The sequence below is a fragment of the Pristiophorus japonicus genome, chromosome 9, assembly GCF_044704955.1.
Source record: "Pristiophorus japonicus isolate sPriJap1 chromosome 9, sPriJap1.hap1, whole genome shotgun sequence".
NCBI classification, from domain to species: Eukaryota; Metazoa; Chordata; class Chondrichthyes; family Pristiophoridae; genus Pristiophorus; species Pristiophorus japonicus.
This window is the reverse complement of record NC_091985.1, coordinates 93,049,357-93,075,314: the sequence shown is the minus strand read 5'-3', so window position 1 is coordinate 93,075,314 and position 25,958 is coordinate 93,049,357. Positions and strand designations below refer to the sequence as shown.

The following is a 25,958-nucleotide window of genomic DNA, read 5'->3' as shown; positions in this document are numbered from 1 at the left end:
ATTCACTTAAAAGAGGTCACCGTGGAGCTTGAGACACATGCTAAAACGGTTACTGAATTAATACGGGAGGACAGGAATACCTCGACACAAGCAGCCATAAAGTGTGCGTGTTCTACGGTGCCTTGTTGCTTGGCGAGGGACACAGTAATTTGGAGGGCCTCCAGCAAGATCGTGTCCCATCGTGGGCCAGTAACCGGCACCTCGCAGCGCTCAGCCCGTCTCATAATTCGATGAGTCCTTGTCAGCTCCGTTTAGTTTCCGAAGCCTACCCAGTCCCAGTGGATTGCGGTCGGTCCAACCACACGGTTATGGGGATTGTGTTGCGTATGCCGGTAATGGGCGGGACACCACAGCCAGCATACAGAGTGGAAATACAGAGTGGTATACAGCCGGTATACAGAGTGGAAAACATTGGCGTCTTATGGGAGGTGGTGCACGTGCGGTACCATGGGGCCCCACCGTTTGTAATAAAGTGGGAGCACGCCATGACCGGCACTGACTTCAAGGGGTGCCAGAGCAGGGGCGCACACGTTATATTGTGTCCCCAGCACTTGAACGCATTCGATCGGCCAGAGTGCGGGTTTAAATCAGAAGTGCAGAGTCTATTAATTGCAACATGGAGGTGATGGCCCAGAGCCACGTTCCACCTCTTCTAAGCTTGCTTGCTTCGTTCAACGCATTCAAGGACCGAGCATCTGGGACGGAGAGAAGAAACCATCATCTACAAGCAAAGAGAGCCTCGCTATTTCGACTGGGAAGCTGACCTTGAGACTGGGACTTGGAAACTACAGATTAGTACGGAACCAGAAGATACACCTCATCGGGAGAGTCAGTGAGTAAGCCAAAGGGGTAACTGGTGAGCATTATCCCAGCCAACACATCCTTTAGACCGCCACATAGTGTGAAGGGTGTCGTGTGTCCCAACCAAGCTGTAGGGGTTTAGTGGGGAGGTTGTGCGCGGATCATAGGCATACGCACAGTCTGTTGGACAGATTCGGTGGTGCACTATTGATTCAAGCAGGGGTGTTTTAGTGGTGAGTACTTCGCGATAGGGGCTTGTTCAGACGGACCAGTGTTGTGTGTTGTACTGTGTTTGTTTTACGCCACCAGGGTGTGTTTTACTGGAAGCAGGTGTGTGCTTTAATTTGAATAAAAGCATTGTGACGGTTAAGACCGAAGGACTTGTCTATAACTGAGTATTCTGTTCACTACTATAGTTCCCGGGACTAGAACTGTTGTAAGGGGGGTGATTTGAAACCACCAAGGGCAAAACCACTTACAAATACGGAGACCAAAACTGTATGCAATACTCCAGGTGTGGGTTCACCTCTGCTTTTATACTCTATCCCCCTTGCAATAAAGGCCAACATTCCATTTGCCTTCCTGATTACTTGTACCTGCATGCTAACTTTTTGTGTTTCATGTACAAGGACCCCCAGGTCTCTCTGTACTGCAGCACTTTGCAATATTTCTCCATTTAAATTATAATTTGCTTTTCTATTATTTCTGCCAAAGTGGATAACCTCACATTCCCACATTATACTCCATCTGCCAAATTTTTTCCCACTCACTTAGCCTGTCTATATCCCTTTGCAGATTTTTTGTGTCCTCCTCACAATTTGCTTTCCCACCCATCTTTGTATCATCAGCAAACTTGACTACATTACACTTAGTCCCTTCATCCAAGTCATTAATATAGATTGTAAATAGTTGAGGACCCAGCACTGATCCCTGTGGCAGCCCACTAGTCACTGTTTGTCAACCGGAAAATTACCCATTTATCCTGACTCTCTGTTAGTTAGCTAATCCTCTATCCATGCTAATATATTACCCCCAACCCCGTGAGCTTTTATTTTGTGCAGTAACCTCTTATGTGGCACCTTACTGAATGCCTTCTGGAAATTCAAATACACCACATCTACTAGTTCCCCCTTATCCACCCTGCTCGTTACATCCTCAAAGCACTCCAGCAACTTTTGTCAAACATGATTTCTCTTTCATAAAACCATGCTGACTCTGCTTGATTGAATCATGCTTTTCCAAATGTCCCGCTACTGCTTCCTTAATAATGGACTCCAGCATTTTCCCAATGGCTAACTGGTCTTTAGTTTCTTGCTTTTTGTCTCCCTCCTTTTTTAAATAGGGGCGTTACATTTGCGGTTTTCCAATCCGCTGGGACCGTCCCAGAATCCAGGTAATTTTTGGTAGATTACAAACAATTTGAATATAGGGGGTATGATTAAGAAGTTTGCAGATGACACTAAAATTGGCTGTGTGGTTGATATTGAAGAGGAAATCATGAACTGCAGGAGGATATCAATCTACTGGTCAGGTGGACAGAGCAGTGGCAAATGGAATTTAATTCGGAGAAGTGTGAGGTAATGCACTTGGGGAGGGCTAATAAGGAAAGGATATACACATTAAATAGTAGGCCACTTAGAAGTGTAGATGAACAAAGGGACCTTGGAGTGCTTGTCCACAGATCCCTGAAAGTAGCAGGCCAGGTGGATAAGGTGGTTAAACGGAATGCTTGCCTTTATTGGCCGAGGCATAGAATACAAGAGCCGGGAGGTTATGCTTAAGATGTATAATATACTGGTTAGGCCACAGTTGGAATACTGCGTGCAGTTCTGGTCGCCGTATTATAGGAAAGACGTGATTGCACTGGAGAAGGTGCAGAGTAGATTTACGAGGATGCTGCCTGAAATGAAGAATCTTAACTATGAGGACAGATTGGATAGTCGGGTTGGTTCTCCTTGGAACAGAGGAGGCCGAGGGGAGACCTCATTGAGGTGTATAAAATTTTAAGGGGCCTGGATATAGTGGATAGCAAGGGCCTATTTCCCTTGGTGGCTGGGTCAATTACGAGGAGACATAGGTTTAAGGTGGTTGGTGGAAGGTTTAAAGGGGATTTGAGGGGAAGCTTCTTCACGTAGAGGGTTGTGGGGGTCTGGAACTCACTGCCTGGTAAAGTGGTAGAGGCAGAAACCCTCACTACATTTAAAAGGTGCTTGGATGGGCGCTTGAAGTGCCGTAACCTGCAGGGTTACAGACCTAGAAGCTGGCAAATGGGATTAGACTGGATAACCTCTTGTTGGCTGGTGCAGATATGATGGTAAGTACTTCCGGGAATCTAATACAGCCAGAGTGGTCTCCTGGACTAGTTTTGATCACCTGGATGGGTTGGAGAGGAATTTTCCCAGATTTTTTCCCCCATTTGGCCTGGGTTTTTAATCTGTTTTTTTGCCTCTCCCAGGAGATCGCAGGGCTTTGGGTGGGGTGGAGCGTAAAATGTTGCGATACATGGGGTATCGCAGTTGTGTGGGGCGGACTGGTTGGGCCAGATGCTCTTTACCTGTCCGCCATTGTTCATTGGTTTATGTAACCTTCAGGGCTGCTGACCGAGGGCCGTGTTGCTCTGTCGGCCGGCGCTGACACGATGGGCTGAAATGGTCTCCTTCTGCACTGTAAATTTCTATGTTTCTATTACAAGCTATTCAAGGATGATAGACATTCAGTCCTTTTGGTTACAGGTAAAGAACATACATTAACGGGCACTTTGTAAAGGAACTAAGAACACAGGCTAAAAGCTTAGTACTGGTCATAATGGCCTATCACTGGGATACAGACAAATGTTAACTATGTACAAGTGTCAGTCTTTTATACCTGTAGCTCCCACATAAAAGACCCAACTAATACCAAATAAAATGACCCTGTGAAAATATGCCCAGGTTTCAGAGGTGGAGGTCTTTTTGGGGATTACAGAAGACCAAAATTAACATTCTTTCATCTTCCTACCTATTAGCTCTCAAGGAGATATTTACAAATACTGCTCCCTATTGTATTTAGAATCCAGGCTATAGAGTGAACGAGATTCAATTCTACAGTTACCAAGTGAAAGGTGCTGTTTGCACCAGAATATTATAGTGAATTGGCTTGTTTTGATAGATGATCATGATTAATACTATCCAATCCATTAAAAGAAGAGCTTCCTGTTGAAAAAAAGCTAAAACCAAAATCAGATATTTGATAAAATATGCTTGAAATTTGAGAATTACACATAAAGTACAAGCAAAGGGAAACCACAAAATAATATTCAGCTATAAAGGAAGTTGTGGGGGAGTGAGAGAATATTTGGAGAATAGATGCACTATGTCACACACAAAAAGAAAATAATTTACATAGTTCTGTTTGGAAACAGCAGGAAAAAGATCCCTCAAGAGAGTTCACTAATTCTCTTGATTTCCGGTGTTGAATTACCTTAACCATGGCAGATGGAACAATAGAGAGCAGTATCTGTAAATACAAGAGGATTTGAGTAAAAGAGTAAAGACATCTTATTGCAATTATATAGGGCGCTGGTGAGACCACACCTGGAGTATTGTGTACAGTTTTGGTCTCCTTACCCAAGGAGGCAGTGTAACGAAGGTTCACCAGACTGATTCCTGGGATGGGGAGGATTGTCCTATGAGGAGAGATTGAGTAGACTAGGCCTATATTCTCTAGAATCTAGAAAAATGAGAGATGATCTAATTGAAACATACAAAATTCTTACAGGGCTTGACAGGATAGATGCAGGGAGGATGTTTCCCCTGGCTGGGGAGTCTAGAGCAAGGGATCAAAGTCTCAGAATAAGGGGTCGGCCATTTAGGACTGAGATGAGGAGAAAATTCTTCACTCAGAAGGTGGTGAATCTTTGGAATTCAGAAGGCTGTGGAGGCTCAGTCTTTATGAGTATATTCAAGATAGAGATCGATAGATTTTTGAATATTAAGGGAATCAAGGGATATGGGACAATACAGGAAAGTGGAGTTGAGGTAGAAGATCAGCCATGACCTTATTGAATGGCGGAGCAGGCTCGAGGGGCCGAATGGCCTACTCCTGCTGCTAATTCTTATGTTTTTATGGTGGATAAACAAAAAATAAAGCTCGAGGTCAGTCAGCTCAGTGACAAAAATAGAATATTTTGTCAATGGTATATCTTTTCCCCCTTGTAGATCAAAACAGGTTATTTCTTTTTTTTAAATCATACTATCCTCAAGGTGGAAGCGGACATCCATTAAAGAAGCCAATGTATTACATTCGAGAGTTGAAATGGCAGATCGCAAGGAATCCAAGCCTCCTTAATAAAAAATATCCCCATAAAATGGATGGAGTGGGGGGTGGGGGGGGTGGTGCGGAGCGGGTGTGCTGAATAGCTGGGGAGGAGTAAAGAAAAAGGTGGGGAAAAAAAGTAGAAAAGACCTTTACTCTGTACATCAATTACTGAAATGTATGTCCTCACTTCAAAAAGTAAACTGATTATATGCTATTACCAGACTAAACACAAAGGCTATGACCCAACTAATGGATTTATTTACATGAAGATAGATGATTAAAATAGTCTATGCTATAAAACAGTAAAACATACATTTCGCTACTCTCCTTGATATATTAAATAATAAAGACACCACTTGCTTTCTCTCTAAACATAGAATTTGTTCATTCATAGAGGACGTGAAGAGGCCGCAGAGAGATCATCATCATCATCATCATAGGCAGTCCCTCGAAATCGAGGAAGACTTGCTTCCACTCTAAAAGTGAGTTCTCAGGTAACTGCACAGTCCAATGCGGGAATTACAGTCTCTGTCACAGGTGGGGCAGACAGTGGTTGAAAGAAAGGGTGGGTGGAGAGCCAGGTTTGCCGCACGCTCCTTTCGCTGTCTGCACTTGATTTCTGCATGCTCTCGGCGACGAAACTCGAGGTGCTCAGCGCCCTCCAGGATGCTCTTCCTCCACTTTGGGTGGTCTTGCGTCAGGGATTCCCAGGTACCGGTGGGGATGTTGCACTTTATCAAGGAGGCTTTGAGGGTGTTCTTAAAACATTGCTTCTGCCCACCTGGGGTTCGCTTGCCGTGTAGGAGTTCCGAATCGAGCGCTTGCTTAGGGAGTCTCGTGTCGGGCATGCGGACGATGTGGCCCATCCAACGGAGGTGGTCGAGCGTAGTCAGTGCTTCGATGCTGGGGATGTTGGCCTGAGTGAGAACACGGACATTGGTGCGTCTATCCTCCCAGTGGATTTGCAGGATCTTGCGGAGGCAGCGCTGGTGGTTCTTCTCCAGCGCTTTGAGATGTCTGCTGTATATAGTCCACATCTCTGAGCCATATAGGAGGGTGGGTATCACTACTGCCCTGTAGACCATAAAAGCTTGGTGCCAGATTTGAGGTCCTGGTCTTCAATCACTCTCTTCCTTATGCGACCGAGGGCTGCGCTGGCACACTGGAGGCGGCGTTGGACCTCATCATTGATGTCTGTCCTTGCTGATAGTAAGCTTCAGACATATGAAAAATGGTCCACGTTGTCCAAGGCCATGCCGTGGATTTTGATGACCGGGGAGGGCAGTGCTGTGTGATGGGGTCAGGTTGGTGGAGGACCTTTGTCTTATGGGTGTTTAGTGTAAGGCCCATGCTTTCATACACCTCAGTGAATGTGTTGATTATGGCTTGGATTTCGGCCTCCAAGTGTGCGCAGACGCAAACGTCGTCTGCATACTGTAATTCGATGACAGAGGAGGGGATAATCGTGGATTTAGCCTAGAGGCAGCAAAGGCTGAACAGGTTCCCATTGGTTCTTTCGTTTTATTCCACTCCAGTGGGGAGCTTGTTGAGAGTGAGATGGAGCATTGCAGCAAGGAAGATCGAGAAGAGCGTTGGTACGATGACGCAGCCCTGCTTGACCCCGGTCCGGACGTGGATTGGGTCTGTGGTGAATCCGTTGGTCAGAATCACGGCTTGCATGTCATCTTGGAGCAGGCGGAGGATGGTGACAAACTTTTGGGGGGCAGCCGAAACGGAGGAGGATGCTTCATAGTCCCTCATGGTTGAGTGTCAAAGGCCTTTGTGAAGTCAAAGAAGGCCACATACAAGGGTTGATGCTGTTCCCTGCATTTCTCTTGTAATTGTCATGTGGTGAGGATCATGTCCATTGTACCCCTTAGTGGACGGAATCCACATTGCGACTCTGGGAAGAGCTCTTCAGTCACAGGGAGAAGACGATTCAAGAGGATTCTTGCAATGACTTTCCCAGTAGCCGACAGCAGGGAGATTTCTCTGTAGTTACCGCAGTCGGACTTGTCCCCTTTTTTGAAGATGGTCACAATTACGGCATCAGAGATCTCCTGGCATCCTCTGCTCCTTCAAGATAAGAGAGATGAGGTCATGCATTCGTGTCAATAGTGCTTCTCCGCCATACTTTAGTGTCTCGGCGGGAATTCCATCTGCTACTGATGCCTTGTTGCTCTTGAGCTGATGGATGGTCTTTTCTACCTCATGCAGGGCAGGGGTTTTGTTGAGATGATGGGATAGATGCTGCGGGATAGAGTTGAGGACACTCGTGTCGAAGGCAGAGTCTCGGTTAAGGAGATCTTCGAAGTGCTCCTTCCAGCGGGCACGGACTACCTCGGTGTCCTTAATGAGTGCCTCTCCGTTCTTGGCCAGCAGTGGGGTGGAGCCTTGGGTGCTTGGGCCGTAGATGCTCTTGACTGTGTTGAAGAATCCTCGCATATCGTGGTTGTTGGCCAGCTGCTGAACCTCCTGTGCTTTCTCCGCCCACCATCTATTCTTTAGGTTGCGTGTTTTTTTGTTGGACCTTGGCCTTCAGCCGCCTGTAGAGCTGCTTTGCTGCTCCCAAATTGGGTTGCTGCTTTAAGTTCAGAAATGTCTTGAGTTTGCAGCTTATTAGCTCCTGGATCTTCTGGTCATTCTCGTCAAACCAGCTTTGGTGTTTCCTGGTTGAATGATCAAGAGTCTCTTCGCAGGCGCTGGTTATGGAGGCCTTGAGGACAGACCAGGCATTGTGGGCACTCTGCGTCTCGGGGTTATCGAGGGTCGCCAGGTTGGCAGTGAGGCGTTAGCTGTATACGGCTTTCTTAACTGGGTCTTTGAGTGCCCCAGCGTTGATTTTCCTGCAGCATTGTTTCTGTTGCCATCGCTATTTTGGGACTATATTGATGTTAATGACAAAGTGGATTAGACGGTGGTCCGTCCAGCAGTCATCAGCTCCTGTTATGGCACGGGTGATGCACATATCCTTGCGGTCCCTCGCTCAGATGACGACATAGTCAAGCAGAAGCCAGTCCTTGGAGCGAGGGTGTTGCCATGATGCCTTGTACTTGTCCCTCTAAACAAACAAGGTGCTGGTGATGACAAGGTCATGTTCTAGGCATTTTGTCAGGAGCAGGGTACCGCTGGAGTTGGTTTTCCCTATCCCCTCTCTGCCGATCACATCTCCCCAGAGGTCTGTGTCCTTATCAACTCTGGCGTTGGTCGCCAAGGGGGATCACCTTGTCGTCCGTAGGGACTCGAGACAGGGATTGTTCAAGGCTGGAGTAGAATTCCTCTTCGGTCTCATCTGTTGTGTTGAGTGTTGGGGCGTACGCGCTGATGACTGTGGCGCACTGGTTCCGGGTAGGGTAAGCTGGAGAGTCATGAGATATTCGCTTATTCCGCAGAGGTCCACCGGCTCATTCTTGATGGCAAAGGCAACTCCATGGAGGCAGCGTTCTTCTTCTGGTTTGCCTTTCCGGAAGAAGGTGTAACCTTCATCTTGTTCTTTGAGCTGGCCTTTCCCTGCCCACTGGGTCTCACTTAGGGCGGCGATGTCAACGGCGAAGCGTCTGAGTTCCCGGGTAATAATACCAGTGTGACGTTCTGGTCTGTCGCTGTTGGGGTTGTCCATGAGGGTCCTGAACTTCATTTTGAATGGTGGAAGATGCCTGTGCTTGAGTTCTTTTAATGTGGGGTGGCCGTTGCACACTGGCAACCACACAGGATTAGTAGAGCAAGGTCTTGGTCCAGTGGCAAGTGGGTCCAAAACGACTGGAGATCAGGCTCTACTGTATGGGTCTAGTTGCCTATGGTGGGATGTGAGCTGTAAGTTCGGCACTGAACAGCGTCTTCAGGAGAGGTGGTGGGAGATCTGAGGTGTGATGAGTGGGGATGAGCGACACTGGGACCCTGCTCCATTTTGGCATCTCGAAGGGTCATGAGAGAAGTCAGAGTGGCCGCTGCCATTCCTTTCGGCTAGCTCAGAGCCTTGACAAGACCTGTAATAGCTTAGCTTATGTTTAAAACTCCCTCCATCTGCTTCAGGCTTGAGCTGCCTCCGTTGTCAGGGAGACACTTATATTTAAAGCTCCCTCCAGCTGCTCGAGGCTTGAGAGATATAGACAGGTTGACTGAGTGGGAAAGAACATGGCAAATAGAATACAATGTGGGAAAGTGTGAAGTTAACCACTTTGGTAGGAAAAACAAAAAAGTAGAATATGTTTTGAATGGTGAGAGACTGGGAAATGTTTGCATTCAGAGGCACCTGGATATCCTTGTACATGAATCACAGAAAGTTAACATGCAGGTACAGCAAGCAATTAAGAAAACAAATGGTATGTTAGCTTTTGTAGAGTACAGGTTTAGTGTCCAAAATCCAGAGTTCCAGAATCCGTAACGTTCCGGAATCCGGACACCCTGCCAACCCGCTTACCGCTGCGAGCTGGGCCTAGGGAAAATCAAAAAATCAAAAACTCACAGAACACTCACAGGAATGAAGAAACAAAAACTCCAATCCACCTCTTCTTCCAGATCTTCACACCCACAGGCACCGCTGCTCCTGGTTCTGTAACACAGGTCCCTGCCGCACCCCCACCCAACCCCCCCCGCCGGCATCTTCCCTCGGCCAGAACATAAGAGCGCCAAAACTGCAAAGCACGGCGACCACGGCATCCCCAGCCCTGCATGTCGGCGGTCCGCCTAAAACTGCCACTATTTACTTCCAGAATTAAATCCAAAACAGCGTCACTTCATCGTACTCCTCCGATTGAAACCGTGAGTTAATTGGCCCAGTCCTGGAAGCGGAAGCAATCACTGGCGATTTTCCACACTGTATTTTGGGGGGTTACTTGTACTGTAAGAAATTTTGATTGAAGTATCGATGTTTATTTCCATCAAACGGCCGTCCAAAAACTGGACACGCACACTACAGCTCCCCAAACCAGCTGGCCCCTGCCTGCCCCCAAATGAAACTGCGCAAATTGGGAGCTACGATCGGATCGCAACGTCCCACGACTCCGAACGGAGTCAGAAAGACGTTCTGAAATCCGGAAATACCCAAATCTCGGCTCAGTTGTTTCCGGATTCGGGACTCTGACATTCTGAAATCTGGAAATACCCGGAATCTGGAACGGCCTATATCCCGAGGTTTCCAATTTGCGGATGCTGCTCCTATATAAGAGTAAACAAATCTTACTATAATTATACAGGGCATTGGTGAGGCCACGCTTGAAGTACTGTGCATAGTTGTTGTCTTCTTACCTAAGGAAAGACATATTTGCCTTAGAGGTTCACTAGACTGGTTCCAAGAATGAGATGATTGCACTATGAGGAGGGAATGAATATTCGCGGCTTTTATTCCCTAGAGTTTAGAAGAATGAGAGGTGATCTAATCCAAACATATAAAATTCTTAAGGGGCTTGACAGGGTTAATGTTGAGAAAATGTTTCCCCTGGCTGGGGAATCTAGAACACGGGGTCACAGTCTCAGAATAAGTGATCGGCGATTTAGGACAGAGGTGAGGAGAAATTTCTTCACTCAAAATGTTTTTAATCTTTGGAATTCTCTATCCCAGATAGCTATAGATGCTCAGTCGTTCAATATATTTAAGACATAGAAACATAGAAACATAGAAAAGGTGTAGGAGTAGGCCATTCAGCCCTTCGAACCTGCACTACCATTCAATAAGATCATGGCTGATCATTCCCTCAGTACCCTTTCCTGCTTTCTCTCCAAACCCCTTGATCCCCTTAGTCGTAAGGGCCATATCTAACTCCCTCTTGAATATATCCAATGAACTGGCATCAACAACTCTCTGCGGCAGGGAATTCCACAGGTTAACAACTCTCTGAGTGAAGAAGTTTCTCCTCATCTCAGTTCTAAATGGCTTACCCCTTATCCTATGACTGTGTCCCCTGGTTCTGGACTTCCCCAACATCGGGAACATTCTTCTCGCACCTAACCTGTCCCGTCCCGTCAGAACTTTGTATGTTTCTATGAGATCCCCTCTCATCCTTCTAAACGCCAATGTATAAAGGCCCAGTTGATCCAGTCTCTCCTCATATGTCAGTCCAGCCATCCCAGGAATCAGTCTGGTGAACCTTCACTGCACTTCCTCAATAGCAAGAACGTCCTTCCTCAGATTAGAGACCAAAACTGAACACAATATTCCAGGTGAGGCCTCACCAAGGCCCTGTACAACTGCAGTAAGATCTCCCTGCTCCTGTACTCAAATCCCCTAGCTATGAAGGCCAACATACCATTTGCCTTCTTTACCGCCTGCTGTACCTGCATGCCAACTTTCAATGACTTCTTCACCCAGAGAGTGGTGAACCTGTGGAATTCTCTGCCACAGAAAGTTGTTGAGGCCAATTCACTAAATATATTCAAAAAGGAGTTAGATGTAGTCCTTACTACTAGTGGGATCAAGGGGTATGGCGAGAAAGCAGGAATGGGGTACTGAAGTTGCATGTTCAGCCATGAACTCATTGAATGGCGGTGCAGGCTCGAAGGGCCGAATGGCCTACTCCTGCACCTATTTTCTATGTTTATATGAACCATGACACCCAGGTCTCGTTGCACCTCCCCTTTTCCTAATCTGCCGCCAATCAGATAATATTCTGTCTTCGCGTTTTTGCCCCCAAAGTGGATAACCTCACATTTATCCACATTATACTGCATCTGCCATGCATTTGCCCACTCACCTAACCTGTCTAATCCTGCAGCCTCTTAGTGTCCCCCTCACAGCTCACACTGCCCCCCAGTTTAGTGTCATCTGCAAACTTGAAGATATTACACTCAATTCCTTCATCTAAATCATTGATGTATATTGTAAAGAGCTGGGGTCCCAGCACTAAGCCCTGCGGCACTCCACTAGTCACTGCCTACCATTCTGAAAAAGACACGTTTATCCCGACTTTCTGCTTCCTGTCTGCTAACCAGTTCTCTATCCACGTCAGTATATTACCCCCAATACCATGTGCTTTGGTTTTGCACACCAATCTCTTGTGTGGGACCTTGTCAAAAGTCTTTTGAAAGTCCAAAATGCACCACATCCACTGGTTTTCCCTTGTCCACTCTACTAGTTACATCCTCAAAAAATTCCAGAAGATTTGTCAAGCATGATTTCCCTTTCATAAATCCATGCTGACTTGGACCGATCCTGTCACTGCTTTCCAAATACGCTACTATTTCATCCTTAATAATTGATGCCAACATTTTACCCACTACTGATGTCAGGCTAACCAGTCTATAATTACCTGCTTTCTCTCTCCCTCCCTTTTTAAAAAGTGGTGTTACATTAGCTACCCTCCAGTCCATAGGAATTGATCCAGAGTCGATAGACTGTTGGAAAATGATCACCAATGCATCCACTATTTCTATGGCCACTTCCTTAAGTACTCTGGGATGCAGACTATCAGGCCCCAGGGATTTATCGGCCATCAATTTCCCCAACACAATTTTCCACCTAATAAGGATATCCTTCAGTTCCTCCTTCTCACTAGACCCTCGGTCTCCTAATACTTCCGGAAGGTTATTTGTGTCTTCCTTCGTGAAGACAGAACCAAAGTATTTGTTCAATTGGTCTGCCATTTCTTTGTTCCCCATTATAAATTCACCTGAATCCGACTGCAAAGGACCTAAGTTTGTTTTCACTAATCTTTTTCTCTTAACATATCTATAGAAGCTTTTGCAGTCAGTTTTTATGTTCACGGCAAGCTTTTTCTCGTACTCTATTTTCCCCCTCTTAATTAAACCCTTTGTCCTCCTCTGCTGAATTCTAAATTTTTCCCAGTCCTCAGGTTTGCTGCTTTTTCTGGCCAATGTTTATGCCTCTTCCTTGGATTTAACAATATCCTTAATTTCCCTTGTTAGCCACGGTTGAGCCACCTTCCCCATTTTATTTACAGAGGTTGATTACATTTTTAGGAACTAAGGGAATTAAGGAATATGGAGATAATGCGGGAAGGTGGAGTTGATTTAGAAGATTAGTCATGACCTTGCTAAATGGCAGAGCAGGCTCGAAGCGTCAAATGGCCTACTCCAGCTCCTATGTTCTAATGTTCTAATTTAAGTAGGTGTTTACTTGCGGTAGCATCAATCTGGCCTGGATACCCTGCGAATCTGACACAAAACTTAAAAGAAACACAGTTGTTTGACTCCTGGCTACAAGACTGAAACACTGCTTTCTCAGGCAAACTTCATAGAATCATAGAATCTCAGTTTTCCCAAGTGTTGGGTCTGCCTGCGCTTCACAGACCCGACATCAAGCGACGGGGGTGCCAATTCAAATCGTTAACATTTTACCCGATTGTTACCATTTTTTCAGCTTTTTTACAAGGTCCATAGCGCTCCGAGATCACGTCAGGTTAGTGAGTCGGGTTCTCAATGATTCTCCATTGCTGTGAATAGTCTACAGCTGCAAAAGTGGTATAACAGCTACCATTTCATAGCTGTTCAATTTCCAATCTTAGAAGCCTTCAGGATTTGGAATGCACTTTTCAGCTATATGGAGGTTTGAAGTGTTTGGAGTGAACTTTCCAGTGTCACCTCCTTGGAGCAACCTTACTCACCATTGACAGATTGCTTCTGTCATCTCAACTTCAACTGCCAACTATTTCATCCGCATCGATACTCTTGGAAAAAAAATCGCACCTTGGTCCTCAGAATCCTACCATGATTAGCCCCAACGCCAACATCACCAGCACACCAGCAACACCAACATTCTCCGCAATCACATAATGCTGCACAGAACACAGGGCATCAGCACCTGACCACATTGCTGCCCAGGAGGCCAGGGATGGCCACACCATGGCCAGATTGACTTCACTTGACGCTGTACAATCATAGAATCACAGAAATTTATAGAACGGAAGGAGGCCATTTCGGCCCATCGTGTCCGCACCAGCCAACAAAGAGCTAGCCAGCCTAATCCCACTTACCAGTTCTTGGTCCGTAGCCCTGTAGGTTACGGCACATCCAAGTACCTTTTAAATGTGGTGAGGGTTTCTGCCTCTACCACCCTTTCAGGCAGTGAGTTCCAGACCCTCACCAACCTCTGGGTGAAGAAATTTCCCCTCAAATCTCCTCTAAGCCTTCCACCAATTACTTTAATTCTATGCCCCCTGGTTGTCGAGCCCCTCTGCTAAGGGAAATAGGTCTGTCCTATCCACTCTATCTAGGCCCCTCATAATTTTATACACCTCAATAAGGTCTCCCCTCAGCCTTCTCTGTTCCAAAGAAAACAACCCCAGCCTATCCAATCTTTCCTCATAGCTAAAATTTTCCAGTCCAGGCAACATCCTCGTAAATCTCCTCCGTACCCTCTCTAGGGCAATCACATCTTTCCTGTAATGTGGTGACCAGAACTGCACACAGTATCTAGCTGTGGCCTAACTAGTGTTTTATACAGTTCAAGCATAACTTCCCTGCTCTTGTATTCTATGCCTCGGCTAATAAAGGCAAGTATTCCGTATGCCTTCTTAACCACCTTATCTATCTGGCATGTTACCTTCAGAGATCTGTGCACATGCACTCCAAGGTCCCTTTGTTCCTCTACACTTCTCAGTGTCCTACCATTTATTGTGTAATCCCATGCCTTGTTAGCACTCCCCAAATGCATTACCTCACATTTCTCCGGATTGAATTCCATTTGCCACTGTTCTGCCCACTTGACCAGTTCACTGCTATCTTCCTGCAGTCTACAGCTTTCTTCTTCATTATCAACCACACAGCCGATTTTAGTATCGTCTGCAAACTTCTACATTCGTCTAAATCATTGATATATACAACAAAAAGCAAGGGACCTAGTACTAAGCCCTGCGGAATCCCACTGGAAATAGCCTTCCAGTCACAAAAACACCCATCAACCATTACCCTTTTGCTTCCTGCCTCTGAGCCAATTTTGGATCCAACTTGCCACCTTGCCCTGGATCCATGGGCTTTTACTTTTATGACCAGTCTGCCGTCTTATCAAAAGCCTTGCTAAAATCCATATACAATACATCAAATGCACTACCCTCATCGCCCACCTTGTTACCTCTTCAAAAAATTCAATCAGATTAGTTAAACACGAGCTTCATTCCCTAAAGCTAAGTCCAGAACCTCCCCCTCCCTTGTTGGGCTTGCTACATATTGGCTAAAAAAGTTTTCGTGAATACATTTTAGGAATTCCGCACCCTCTATACCTTTCACACTAATTTTATCCCAGTAAATATTAAGGTAGCTGAAATTCCTTATTATTACTGCCCCATAGTTTTTGCACTTCTCTGAAATTTGCCTACATATTTGCTCTTCTATCTCCCTGTATAGTACACTCCCTCTATAGTACATTCCCAGCAATGTGATTGCCTCTTTTTTTGTTCTTCATTTCAATCCCTCCTCACAGCTCTAATTGTTTCTTTAATCAATACTGTGACCCCCCCCCTCTTTTTACCCCCCTCTCGCAGCCATGTCTCAATAATAGCTATAATATCACACTCCCAAGTATCCATCTGTGCTCTCAGCTCATCTGTCTTATTCCCTATTCTCCTTGCATTGAAGTATATACCATTTAGCACTGCCAAACCTCATTGTCTATTTCTAGCCCTTGTTTCCTCTGTCTTCCAAATTCACTTTCTACTTTTTTGCTTTCCAATTCCAGTTTTGCTTCTCTCCCTACTGAATCTATTCTCAGGTTCCCATCCCCCTTCCGCGAGGATATTGGTGCCGGCTCTGTTGAGGTGCAACCCGCCGGCTTGTACAGGTCCCACCTCCCTCAGAAACGGTCCCAATGCCTCAGGAATCTAAAGCCCTTTCTCCTGCATTATTCTTCCAGCCACGCATTCAGCTGTCCTATCCTCCTTTCTGTACTCACGAGCACTTGGCACCGGGAGTAATCGGAGATTACTACCTTTGAGGTCCTACTTCTTAATCTCTCTCCTAGCTCCCTAAACTCTGCTTGCAGGACCTCATCCCTCTTTTTACCTATGTCATTGGTACTGATATGGATCACAACCTTTGGCTGTTCACCCTCTTCCCCCAGAATGCCCTGCAGCCGCTCGGTGACATCCTTGACCCCGGCACCAGGGAGGCAACATACCATCCTGGAGTCAGGTCTGCGGCCGCAGAAACACCTGTCTGCTTCCCTAACTAAATAATCCCCTATCACTATTGCTCTTCCACTCTTCTGCTTCCTCCCGTGCACAAAAGTTACGCACAAAGATATGATCTGAACCCCAGTGAAGTTATCCAGAAACAAAAGTAAATGGATGACTGCATCTGACATTGCTACTTCAGATCAACAGCCATTCATAGGCTAATACTTGAAGTGTTTATCCACCCAAATATAATCACCACCTCCCGTAGAATTTGGTCAATAAGAGTCAAGCTGCAAAATGCCTCCGAAGTGTCAAACCACATAGATCGAATAGAATGACACCTAAGCGGCATGGAGTCACAAAATGCTTCTGAGCAATAATGCATCTTAAGTTACCCTTTTTACATGCTAAACTGTGATGTAAACCAACTCAATCTAGGAGAAAATTGCTAGCTAAGACTGATTTTAGCTTTAACTTTTCACATTCTGTTTCTAGTCATAAGGGGCTAGAAATTGCGTAGTGCCCCGTTTGGGACGATAACATTTCAGGGAGCGCAAAAATATCGCCGGGCAGAACAGATTCGCTCTGCCGGGAACTTCCGCTTTTGCGCTCTAAGAGGGAGGTGGAGCGCTAAAGGGAGTGAGAGGGGCGATATCAGCAGAGCGTTGAGCAATGTTTGGGGCAGTGCTGCTGTCTTTACAGGCTCCTTCCCTCCCTTAAAGGGAAGAGCCAATGCTAGGTTGAATTAATCTTCAGGTTGTGTCTGTTGGGCCACGGCACCTATGCATAGCAGCCCCAAACACTCTAAGAGAGTGCAGGGCTAAGCGATTGCGGGATAAAAAGAAAGCAGGAGGCACCAGAATGGGACGATAAATAACTTTTGCCCAACCTGACCACCACCGCCTTTAAATATCGCTCCCCAAGCGGCCAGCCGAGGTGACTACGCCTCCTACAGCTGCCGCTGTTGACGCTCGGCGATGCTGCAAGGGGCAAAAGCAAATATTACATCCGGGGCAGTAACGGGGCACTGCGCACCGGATGGCGGCACGATCTACGGGGCACAAGAGAGCAAGGCGGTAAGTGTTAACACCAGCGCAAAACTGCCAGGGAAGTTCACGGGCGTTGGTGATTTCACCATGCCCGGTCAGTAACTCCTTAACGCCCCTATGGAAAGCAAACACAATTTCTAAACTTTATTGCTTGTGAATAGCACCTATAAGAAAAATGATGTCATCTAGCGAGGTCGGCTGTGTTTGCGCTCTGCTTCTGATAATTTAATTTCCTAATAAACATGATTCATACTTGTTGCCTAATATAGTCTATCAGCATGTTACTTGTCCAGCTGTCAGAATTCAATGATCAAAGCTATTTCTGTGAGCTAAACAGTAGAATAAGAAGTTTATTATTCACTTCAGGCATGCCACCATATCAGGAATCTTTCACACAAGGTCATGCTTGGGACAACGTTTTGCTTAAGGGAATAGGTTTTTGCACAAGGGAGTAGGTTTTTGCACTGGGCAAGATAACATGTATCTAATGAGAGCCAAAACATAATAAGCTCTTCAGGAAAATCACACCAATTACACCTTGTTCTTTTCTGTCATTCATATTGTGCATTTCACAAAATATTGGTCAATGAATGTATTATATTATAACATTTAGGCTGAGAATTTTAATGCAAACATGGCAATGACAGAATTGCTTCTTTACCTGCAATGACTTGGACTGTGCAAGAGGGGAGTTGCAGGCTTCCAAAAACTGGTCCTCCTGGATCCCAACGTCTTGAAGATAGCCCTCCAACAATTGTTCTACCTGCAGTAAAATAGGAACAAACTAAATATTCAAAGAGAGGAATCATCAAAGACAACTGAACTTAAACTTAAGTTTAACTTAACCGGAGTATTAACCGGAGGAGGAAGATCGAGGCCAGCCACTGAAGGATCGTGGCTGGCCTCACACTTCGGGGGTCGGAAAATCAGGACCGGCCACCGGAAGATCGTGGCCGGCCTCAGAATCATCGGGGGGAGGGCGGCAGTGGAGGAAGATCATCTGGGAGACTGGGGGGAATCTGGGAAGGTGACTGGAGGCCTTGTGGGGGGGGGCGTGGGGGACGGTCTACGATCGTTTGGGGGGGGGGGGGGGAGATGGTGCCTAGGCAGGGAGCCTGGATCCAGGTGATAGGTGTAAACACACTTACCTCCTGGGTGCATCAGTCCTCGCCTTGCTGCAACTGCCGGGTTTTTAAGAGGTGTGTAAAACCCTACCAGCTACAATTACAAATAAAATGTAGTTTAAATATGAGGCTTCGAGTCTCACTGTAATATTTAAATTGACGCCCCGCCTCCTGGCAGCGGGTTGGCCGCCCGCCCCGTTAAAACCGGAAGTGAGCGGGTTGGAGGCAGGTTTAGGTCCCGATTCCAATTTTTAACAATTTAACTACCCCCCACCCCCCCCACCGCCCTAAACTCACCCGTTTTTTTCAGGTAAAAATTTCCCCCGTGTCTGCAGATGGCGTAATCAAGAGGAAAAACAGGAAGTAGAATCAGTATTGTTGGAGCTAAGAAATAACAAAGGGCAGATCTCTCTAGTTTCATACTTAAATACATCACTCTCAAACTCAATGTGAAATTCTATCGTATTGTGATCACTCTTTCCCCAGAGGATCCCTTACTATGAGATTACTAACTAACTCTATCTAAAAGAAAGGTAGAGAGGCGGAGAGGTTTAGGCAGGGAGTTCCAGAGCTTGGAGTACATTGGAATAGTCAAGTCTAGAGGTAACAAAGGCATGGATGAGGGCTTCAGCAGTGGATGAGCTGAGATGAAACTGCCCACAATTATTGCATTACCTTTGTTACAAGCTCCTCTTATTTCTTGATTAATAATCTGTCCAATGGTATAGCTACTGTTAGGGGGGCTATAAACTACTTCCACCACTGTTTCTACCCCTTGTTATTCCTTATCTCCATCCATACTGATACGATTTCCTGATCTTCTGAGCCAAGATGCTTTCTCACTACTGTTCTTATGTCATCCTTTATTATCGTGGCTACCTTCCCTCCTTTTCCATTCTGCCTGGCTTTTCGAAACATCAAGTACCCTGGAATGTTTACTTCCCAGCCATGGTCACCTTGCATCCACATCTCTGCAATGGCTATTAGATCAAAATCATTTATCCCTAATTGTGCCACTAATTTGTCTGTCTTTATCTGAATACACAAAGCATTCGTAACAAGAACCTTTGATGTTAACTTTTAAACATTATTCCCTATTTTCATCTTATTCGCTGATACACTATTACTGTTAAATTCTCTGTCCCTTTCTGTCACACCCTGCTTATCTTTACCCAACTGGCTACACTACTCCATTGCATTGACTTTGCTCTTTAAATATCTAAATTTCCTGTCAACAGACCCTCTCCCTTTTTAGTTTAAAGCCTTATTTACAGCCTAGAATCAACATAACAAAAAAACTGATTGTCTGGTCATTACCACATTGCTGTTTGTGGGAGCTTGCTTGCGCGCAAATTGGTTATCGCATTTCCTACATTATAACAGTGATTACACTCCAAAAAAGTACTTAAATGGCTTAAAGCGCTTTGTGACGTCCGGTGGTCGTGAAAGGCGCTATATAAATGCAAGTCTTTCTTTCCTTCTAGTTATTCGATTCGCCAGGACACAGGTCCTAGCCCGGTTTAAGTGGAACCCGACGCAAAGGAACAGCTCCCTCGTTCCCCAATGCCAGTGTCCCATGAATCAAAACCCAATTCTCCCACACCATCCTTTGAGCCACGCATTTAACTCTCTGATCTGGTTGTCCCAGTCTCAATTTGCACGTGGCTCAGATAACAATTCAGAGATTAATATCTTTGAGGATCTGCATTTTAACTTGCATCCTAGCTCCTCAAATTCTCTCAGCAGAACCTCATTGCTCGTTCTACCCATGTCATATATCTGGATTTTCAAAAGGCATTCAATAAGGTTCCACAAAAAGGTTGTTACTCAAGTTAAGGGCTCATGGGGTTGGGATCCAACTTTGCTGGCGATACAAAACTAGATGGGATAGTAAGCTGTGAGGAGGACACCAAGTCTGCACAGGGATATAGACAGATTAAGTGAGTGGGCTTGAAGGTGGCAGATGGAGTATAATGTGGGGAAATGTGAGGTTAATCTCTTTGATAGGAAGTATAGAAAAACAAAATAATTTTTAAATGGTGAGAAACTATTAAATGTGGGTGTCCAGAGGGATTTGGGTGTCCCTGTACACAAAACACTGAAAGTTAACATGCAGGTACAGCAAGCAATTAGAAAGGCAAATTGTATGTTGGCCTTTATTGCAAGGGGATTGAAGTTCAAGAGTAAGGAAGTCCTGCTGCAAATGTACAGGGCTTTGATGAGACCGCATTGGGAGTACGGTGCAATGTTCCCATTAATTTTTTTTGCTGCGCAACAGATCTAGAGAGCCGAGGACCGCGCAGCTTGAAGGGAACACTTGTACTGCGTAAAGATTTGGTCTCCGTACCCAAGGAAGGATATACTTGCCTTAAAGTGGGTGCAACAAAGGTTCACTAAATTGATTTCTGGGATGAGAGAATTGTCCTACGCGGGGAAATTGAGCAGAATAGGCCAAAACATTCTGGAGTTTAGAAGAGTGAGAGGTGATCTCATTGAAACATATAGGGCCAGATTTTACACCTTTGTGCAGATTGCCCAAAAATGGGCATTATTTCCGGCATGGGCGGTAAAAATGGGTTTTCAGATCGCCGGCTTGTCGCCCATTCTCAAAGCCACTAGTCTCCATTTTTGAAATTGGGCGTTACCGCGAGTGATATGAAATGGGCGCTAGAGTTAAATCTCTCTGGCCTTCTGCCGTAAAGTGTCGCTGTCCTTAGCAACGGCATGGCAACGCTCGATTCCCGCGATTCAGGAGGTCAAGGGTTATCATTACATTCACATAAGAGGAGACAGATAGAGAGGGATCAGAGAGGGAGTGAAGGTGTGTGTGGGTGTGGTGTGGTTGCTTTGGGAGGAAGGAGGGAGAGTTTAGAGCTTTAGAGCAAATTGGGGAAAAATTTTTTTGCTGTTACCAGCCAGATATTTGCCCGAATTTGGTGCCTATAATGGAGGGAGAGGAGGAGGCCACAGCATGCGTGGAGACTGACGCTGGCAAGAGCAGTGAACTGGGAGAGGAGCACATTGGAGGGCGCAAAAGAGCGAGGAGGTTCTCAGACGAGGCAAATGCTTCCCTCCTGCAGGAGGTCGAGTTATGCTGGGATGATGTGACCCAGGGAGGGCGAGGGAAGCCAACCCCAAAGCCCTACCAGAAGATATGGTCCAAGATAGCAGAGGTGGTCTCGTCGGCGAGCAACGAGGAGCGTGAAGGTAACCAATCCCGCAAACGATGGAACGACCTTGTCAAGCTCGCAAGAGTATTACATTTATTGACATGTACTTATGTATTTATATAATTTGATTTGTAAGAGTCATGAGTGACCATCATCAGATGTGAGGTCTTTCAGTTTTACCGGGAATGTTGTACTCAAAGCCTGCGGTCACGGTGCACGTCTTTAGGTAAAGAATGATAATGATCATAATAATCATGATTACATCTGTCGGTTATGTGTTGTATCAGTCTCTGTCTAAGTACCTAGCAATAATATCACGCAATGATCTCATGCCATGTCGTCCTGTTACCTTTTACAGAAGAAGCTATCGACGATGAGGTCCGTGCAGAGGCTAACAGGTGTGGGTGCCACCAGTCACCAGCGACATCACTGACATGGAGGAGCAGGTGCTCGTACTCGTGGGGAAGCACCCCCGGATGGCCACACAAGCAGCTTCAGACCCTGAAGTGATGCCACGTGAGTAAGGTATACACCATTACGTGATGTAAAGTCAATAGATGCCACACCCACTCATATCCGAACAATAATATATGATAGATGATTTCTAAAATTGTCCTATAAATAATGTTGGCCTAATGAAAATCATTGCGATGCAGAATGTGTTGATAGTCATGAAATGTGATGTCTGTAATGATTTTGATAGCAGTGGTGCTTTTGTTGTGCATATGCTGTGTGTAGCGTTGTGACCCTAGCATCCCCTTCTCCTCTAATAACCTCATTTGTGTTTTGCAGCTCAGCCAGCAATGCGGCCCCAGGCAAGACCACAGAGGCCAGAAGGTGGGGGCACAGTGCCGGACTCACTGGACGATCCTACATCTGGTGCTCCGATTCTCGCCCGTCAATCTGCTGGGTTTGTTCTCCACGGATGAGTGCGAACTTCGAGGAACCTACATCGCCAGGCTCCAGGAGGCATTCCACCCTAAGGCCATCTAGTGCTCCTCCAGCCATTCCCGCCTCCACTCTGGAGGTACCGGGCCCAAGCACCTTGCCACAGGACACCCCATTTGTCCCCAGGACGGCGCCGACCCCGCAAAGTTTTCGTGGACGCAGCAGGTCTATTCCAGAGCGCCACATGAGAGCGGAGAGGTGGTACAGTTGTCCAGGAGGACTGTAGACATTGGTGACCAGATCCTCGATGCATATCCCGACAGCTAGCCACCATGATTGAGTACGTTCCACGGATGGCGGAGGCCCTGGAGGCGATAGCCAGGAACACTGCTGGCACAGGCCTCCCAGTGGTCCCGGAGCGCGGCACTCCGCTCCTAGGTTCCGCACCACCAGTGCCAATGACACGAGAGTCAGGACCAAGATCCTGCTTCTGAATCCGAGAATGCTCCCACCTCGGCACGCCCCGCTCCCGTACCCGTGCAATCACCGCCTCTGCCTTCATCCCCCCCCCCCCAATGAGGCACCACCTGAGGAGCTCTTCAGCCAGGCGGCATGGAGTGAGGAGGGGAAGGGGTAGAGGTGGAGAGAAGAAGGAGAAGGGGGGGAAGGAAAGTGAGGTGCATGTCCGCAGGTGATGACTGTGTTATATCTCCATCTCGGTGTATGCAATTTATTGTAATGTATGGGGGGAGGGGGCCACCCTCCTGCTTTGCATTTGTGTTCTGTGTTGCTGGACATGTTGACCATTTGCTTGATGTCAATGGTCGAAAAAGTGGAGTGGGGGTGGGGTGTTTTTGCCCGTGATTCTTACGATTTCAGACCAATGGTCGTATAAAATGTTTTTTATTCAACAGAACATTGTTGCGCATTGTCTCAGATAGCTGGACTGTTACACACTGGTGATTCCTTAACATGAAAGGGTTAAATTAAACTGAACTTGAATCAACTTAAACTTTAACTGGCACCAAGGTGATGCCCACCATTGATGTCTAAGCTGCACGCACAAAGCAGTGTGTCAGCGTTGTCAATCACAGCAACGTTCTTTTAGGCAAATCACTCATTTATGAGCTCCTGACGTAAGAGACTTGCAGCTATGTAGCCACCACAGGCCCTTTCCTGCAGTCTGGTGGGGGTCGTGGGCATGGTTGCATAGTCAGCCTGATTATCTGGCCCTAGCTCAGCATCCAGCCCCTCATCCTCCTCTTCCTCTCTCTCCTGAGGTGGACCATCAGTCCCTTCTGGCAATTCTTGTCCCCTCCTGATAGTCAGGTTGTGCAGCATGCAGCACATGACCACAAATTTAGCTACTTGCTCAGGGTTGTATTGTAGCTCCCATCCTGAGTGCTCCAGGCATCTAAAGGGCTGCTTAAGCACAGTTATTGTTTTCTGGACCACTTTGCGTGTGTCTCTGTGGCTCTGGTTATATCGCTTCTCGGCCTTGGTGTGGGTGTCACGCAGGGAGGTCATCAGCCAGGTGGCGAGGCCATATCGGTTGTCACCAAGCATCCAGCATTGTCTTTGTGGCTGACTCTTAAACATGTCAGAGACAGCGCTCTCACGCAGGATGTGAGCCTCATTGAAGCTGCCCGGACATTTGGCATTCACTGCCATTATTATCTGGTTGTGGTCGACAACTAGTTGGACCTTCAGGGAGTGAAATCTTTTTCTGTTACGAAAAGTTCTGGGGCCTGAGAAGGTGCCCGCATGGCGATGTGAGTGCACTGTATTGCTCCCTGCACCTTGGGGAACTTAGCAATGCAGTAGAATGCTCCAGCCCTGTCAGTCTGAGTCTCTGTGGTCATGGGAAAGCTGATAAAGTCAATCCCATGCGTGTACAGGGCCTCCGTGACCTGTCTAATGCAGCAATGTGTAGCATAGTGAGACAGAGGGGAAATCTCGACCACGGAGGCCTGAAAGGAACCGAACGTATAGAAAGACAATGCCGTGGTGACCGTGACCTCGACTAACACTGATGTCCTGATGGCAGGCTGCATATCTGGCCTGATGAGCTGGCATATTTCAGTGATCACCATCTTGTGGGAGCACAGTCTCCGAAGGCAGGTGTGCTTGGACACTTCGAGGTAAGACCTCTTCTCCTTGTAAGTGCGGGGTGTGTATGGTCTGAACCTCCTCCTCATTCTGGCATGTCTTAGATTGGGCACATAATGATGTGGATTTGGCGTTGTGTTATTTGCACTCTGCAGCATCTGCATATTAATCAATGCAGGCTGAGAAATGGCTGTCCCCCATTCCAATAAAAGTATAATAGCGATTGATCAGAAGCAATAATTTCCACACTAAAAGACACCTACAGTAAAACCCAATTGTCCAGAGTCTGAAAAGATGTCTGTTGAGATGGTCACGTCACCTGAGAAGAACTCCAGAGTCAATCCAAACTCCCCCGAAGTTGAAGCAGCCTTTTCAATGAAGCGACCTGCGATTTGAAAAATGGCGCCCACACCGCTGTGATTAGTTCAGAACAGTTCCACTTTTTCAGAGCGGTGTTTTGGACGAACGATATTGTGGGCGAGATGTGTGCGAGATGGTGAAAGTGACGCTGGGTGATCTCCTGGGCGTTAGTTTCAGCAAATGTGATCTTTACGACAAAATAAAGTGGGCGGTCGGTATTATTGAATCTCGGCGTTAATTACGTGCGGAAAGTAATGCTGGCCAATATTATGGGCGTTGGTTTCGCCCATTCTGATGAATCAGCCCAAAAAAAGTGGGCGTTATTTTTTTCCCGCCGTTACGTTTATGGCAAACGTAATGCTCGACGATAAGTGTCTAAAAAATGGGCGTCAGTTTCCATTTTGTGGCTAAATGGGCGATATCTGGGTATATACCTCATTTCAGTGGTAAAATGGACATTAAGTGGGCGTTATGCATGCAAAAATAATGGAAAATCTAGCCCATAAGATTTTGAGAGGGCTTGACAGGGTAGATGTGAGAGGCTGTTTCCCCTGGCTGGACAGTCTAGATCTAGGGGGCATAATTTCAGGATAAGGGCACGGCCATTTAGGACTAAGATTTGGAGAAATTTCTTCACTCAGAGGATTGTGAGTCGTTGGAACTCTCTAACCCAGAGGGCTGAGAATGCTCAGTCACTGAATATATTCAGGCTGTGATCGATAGATAGGAATATGGGGATCAGGCGGGAAAGTGGTGTTGAAGTTGTAGATCAGTCATGATCTTATTGAATGGCGGAGCAGGCTCAAGGGGCCATATGGCCTACTCCAGCTAATATTTTTTATGTTCTTATGTTCTTAAAGAAGGGATAATCTTTGCTCTCCAGTATGATCCTAGAGTAGTGAGTGATTTTGGCAGAGGAGTGTGAGGCCTATTAAAGCTTGATGTGGTCCAGCCAGATCTGGTGATGGATTGCTAAGCTAGTTGTGCACTAAATACAGTCAAGTCGGTGTCCTTTGGACTTCAGAGCATGAAGATGGGTCAAATCTGGGGAATGGCCTGGACAGGAGACAGTAAAGGTTTCACTGAGGTTAAGGGCAT

General features: G+C 46.4%; 1 protein-coding gene across 2 annotated transcripts in view; it reads right to left on the bottom strand.

Moving 5' to 3' along the window:
• cfap36 (cilia and flagella associated protein 36) overlaps positions 1-25,958 on the bottom strand; it is a 191,613-nt gene that overhangs the window by 128,202 nt on the left and 37,453 nt on the right. For both annotated transcript variants that reach the window (XM_070889594.1, XM_070889595.1), the window contains exon 3: positions 17,871-17,972. In XM_070889594.1, coding sequence (XP_070745695.1) covers positions 17,871-17,972 — 102 coding nt within the window. The remainder of the gene's footprint in view (positions 1-17,870; positions 17,973-25,958) is intronic.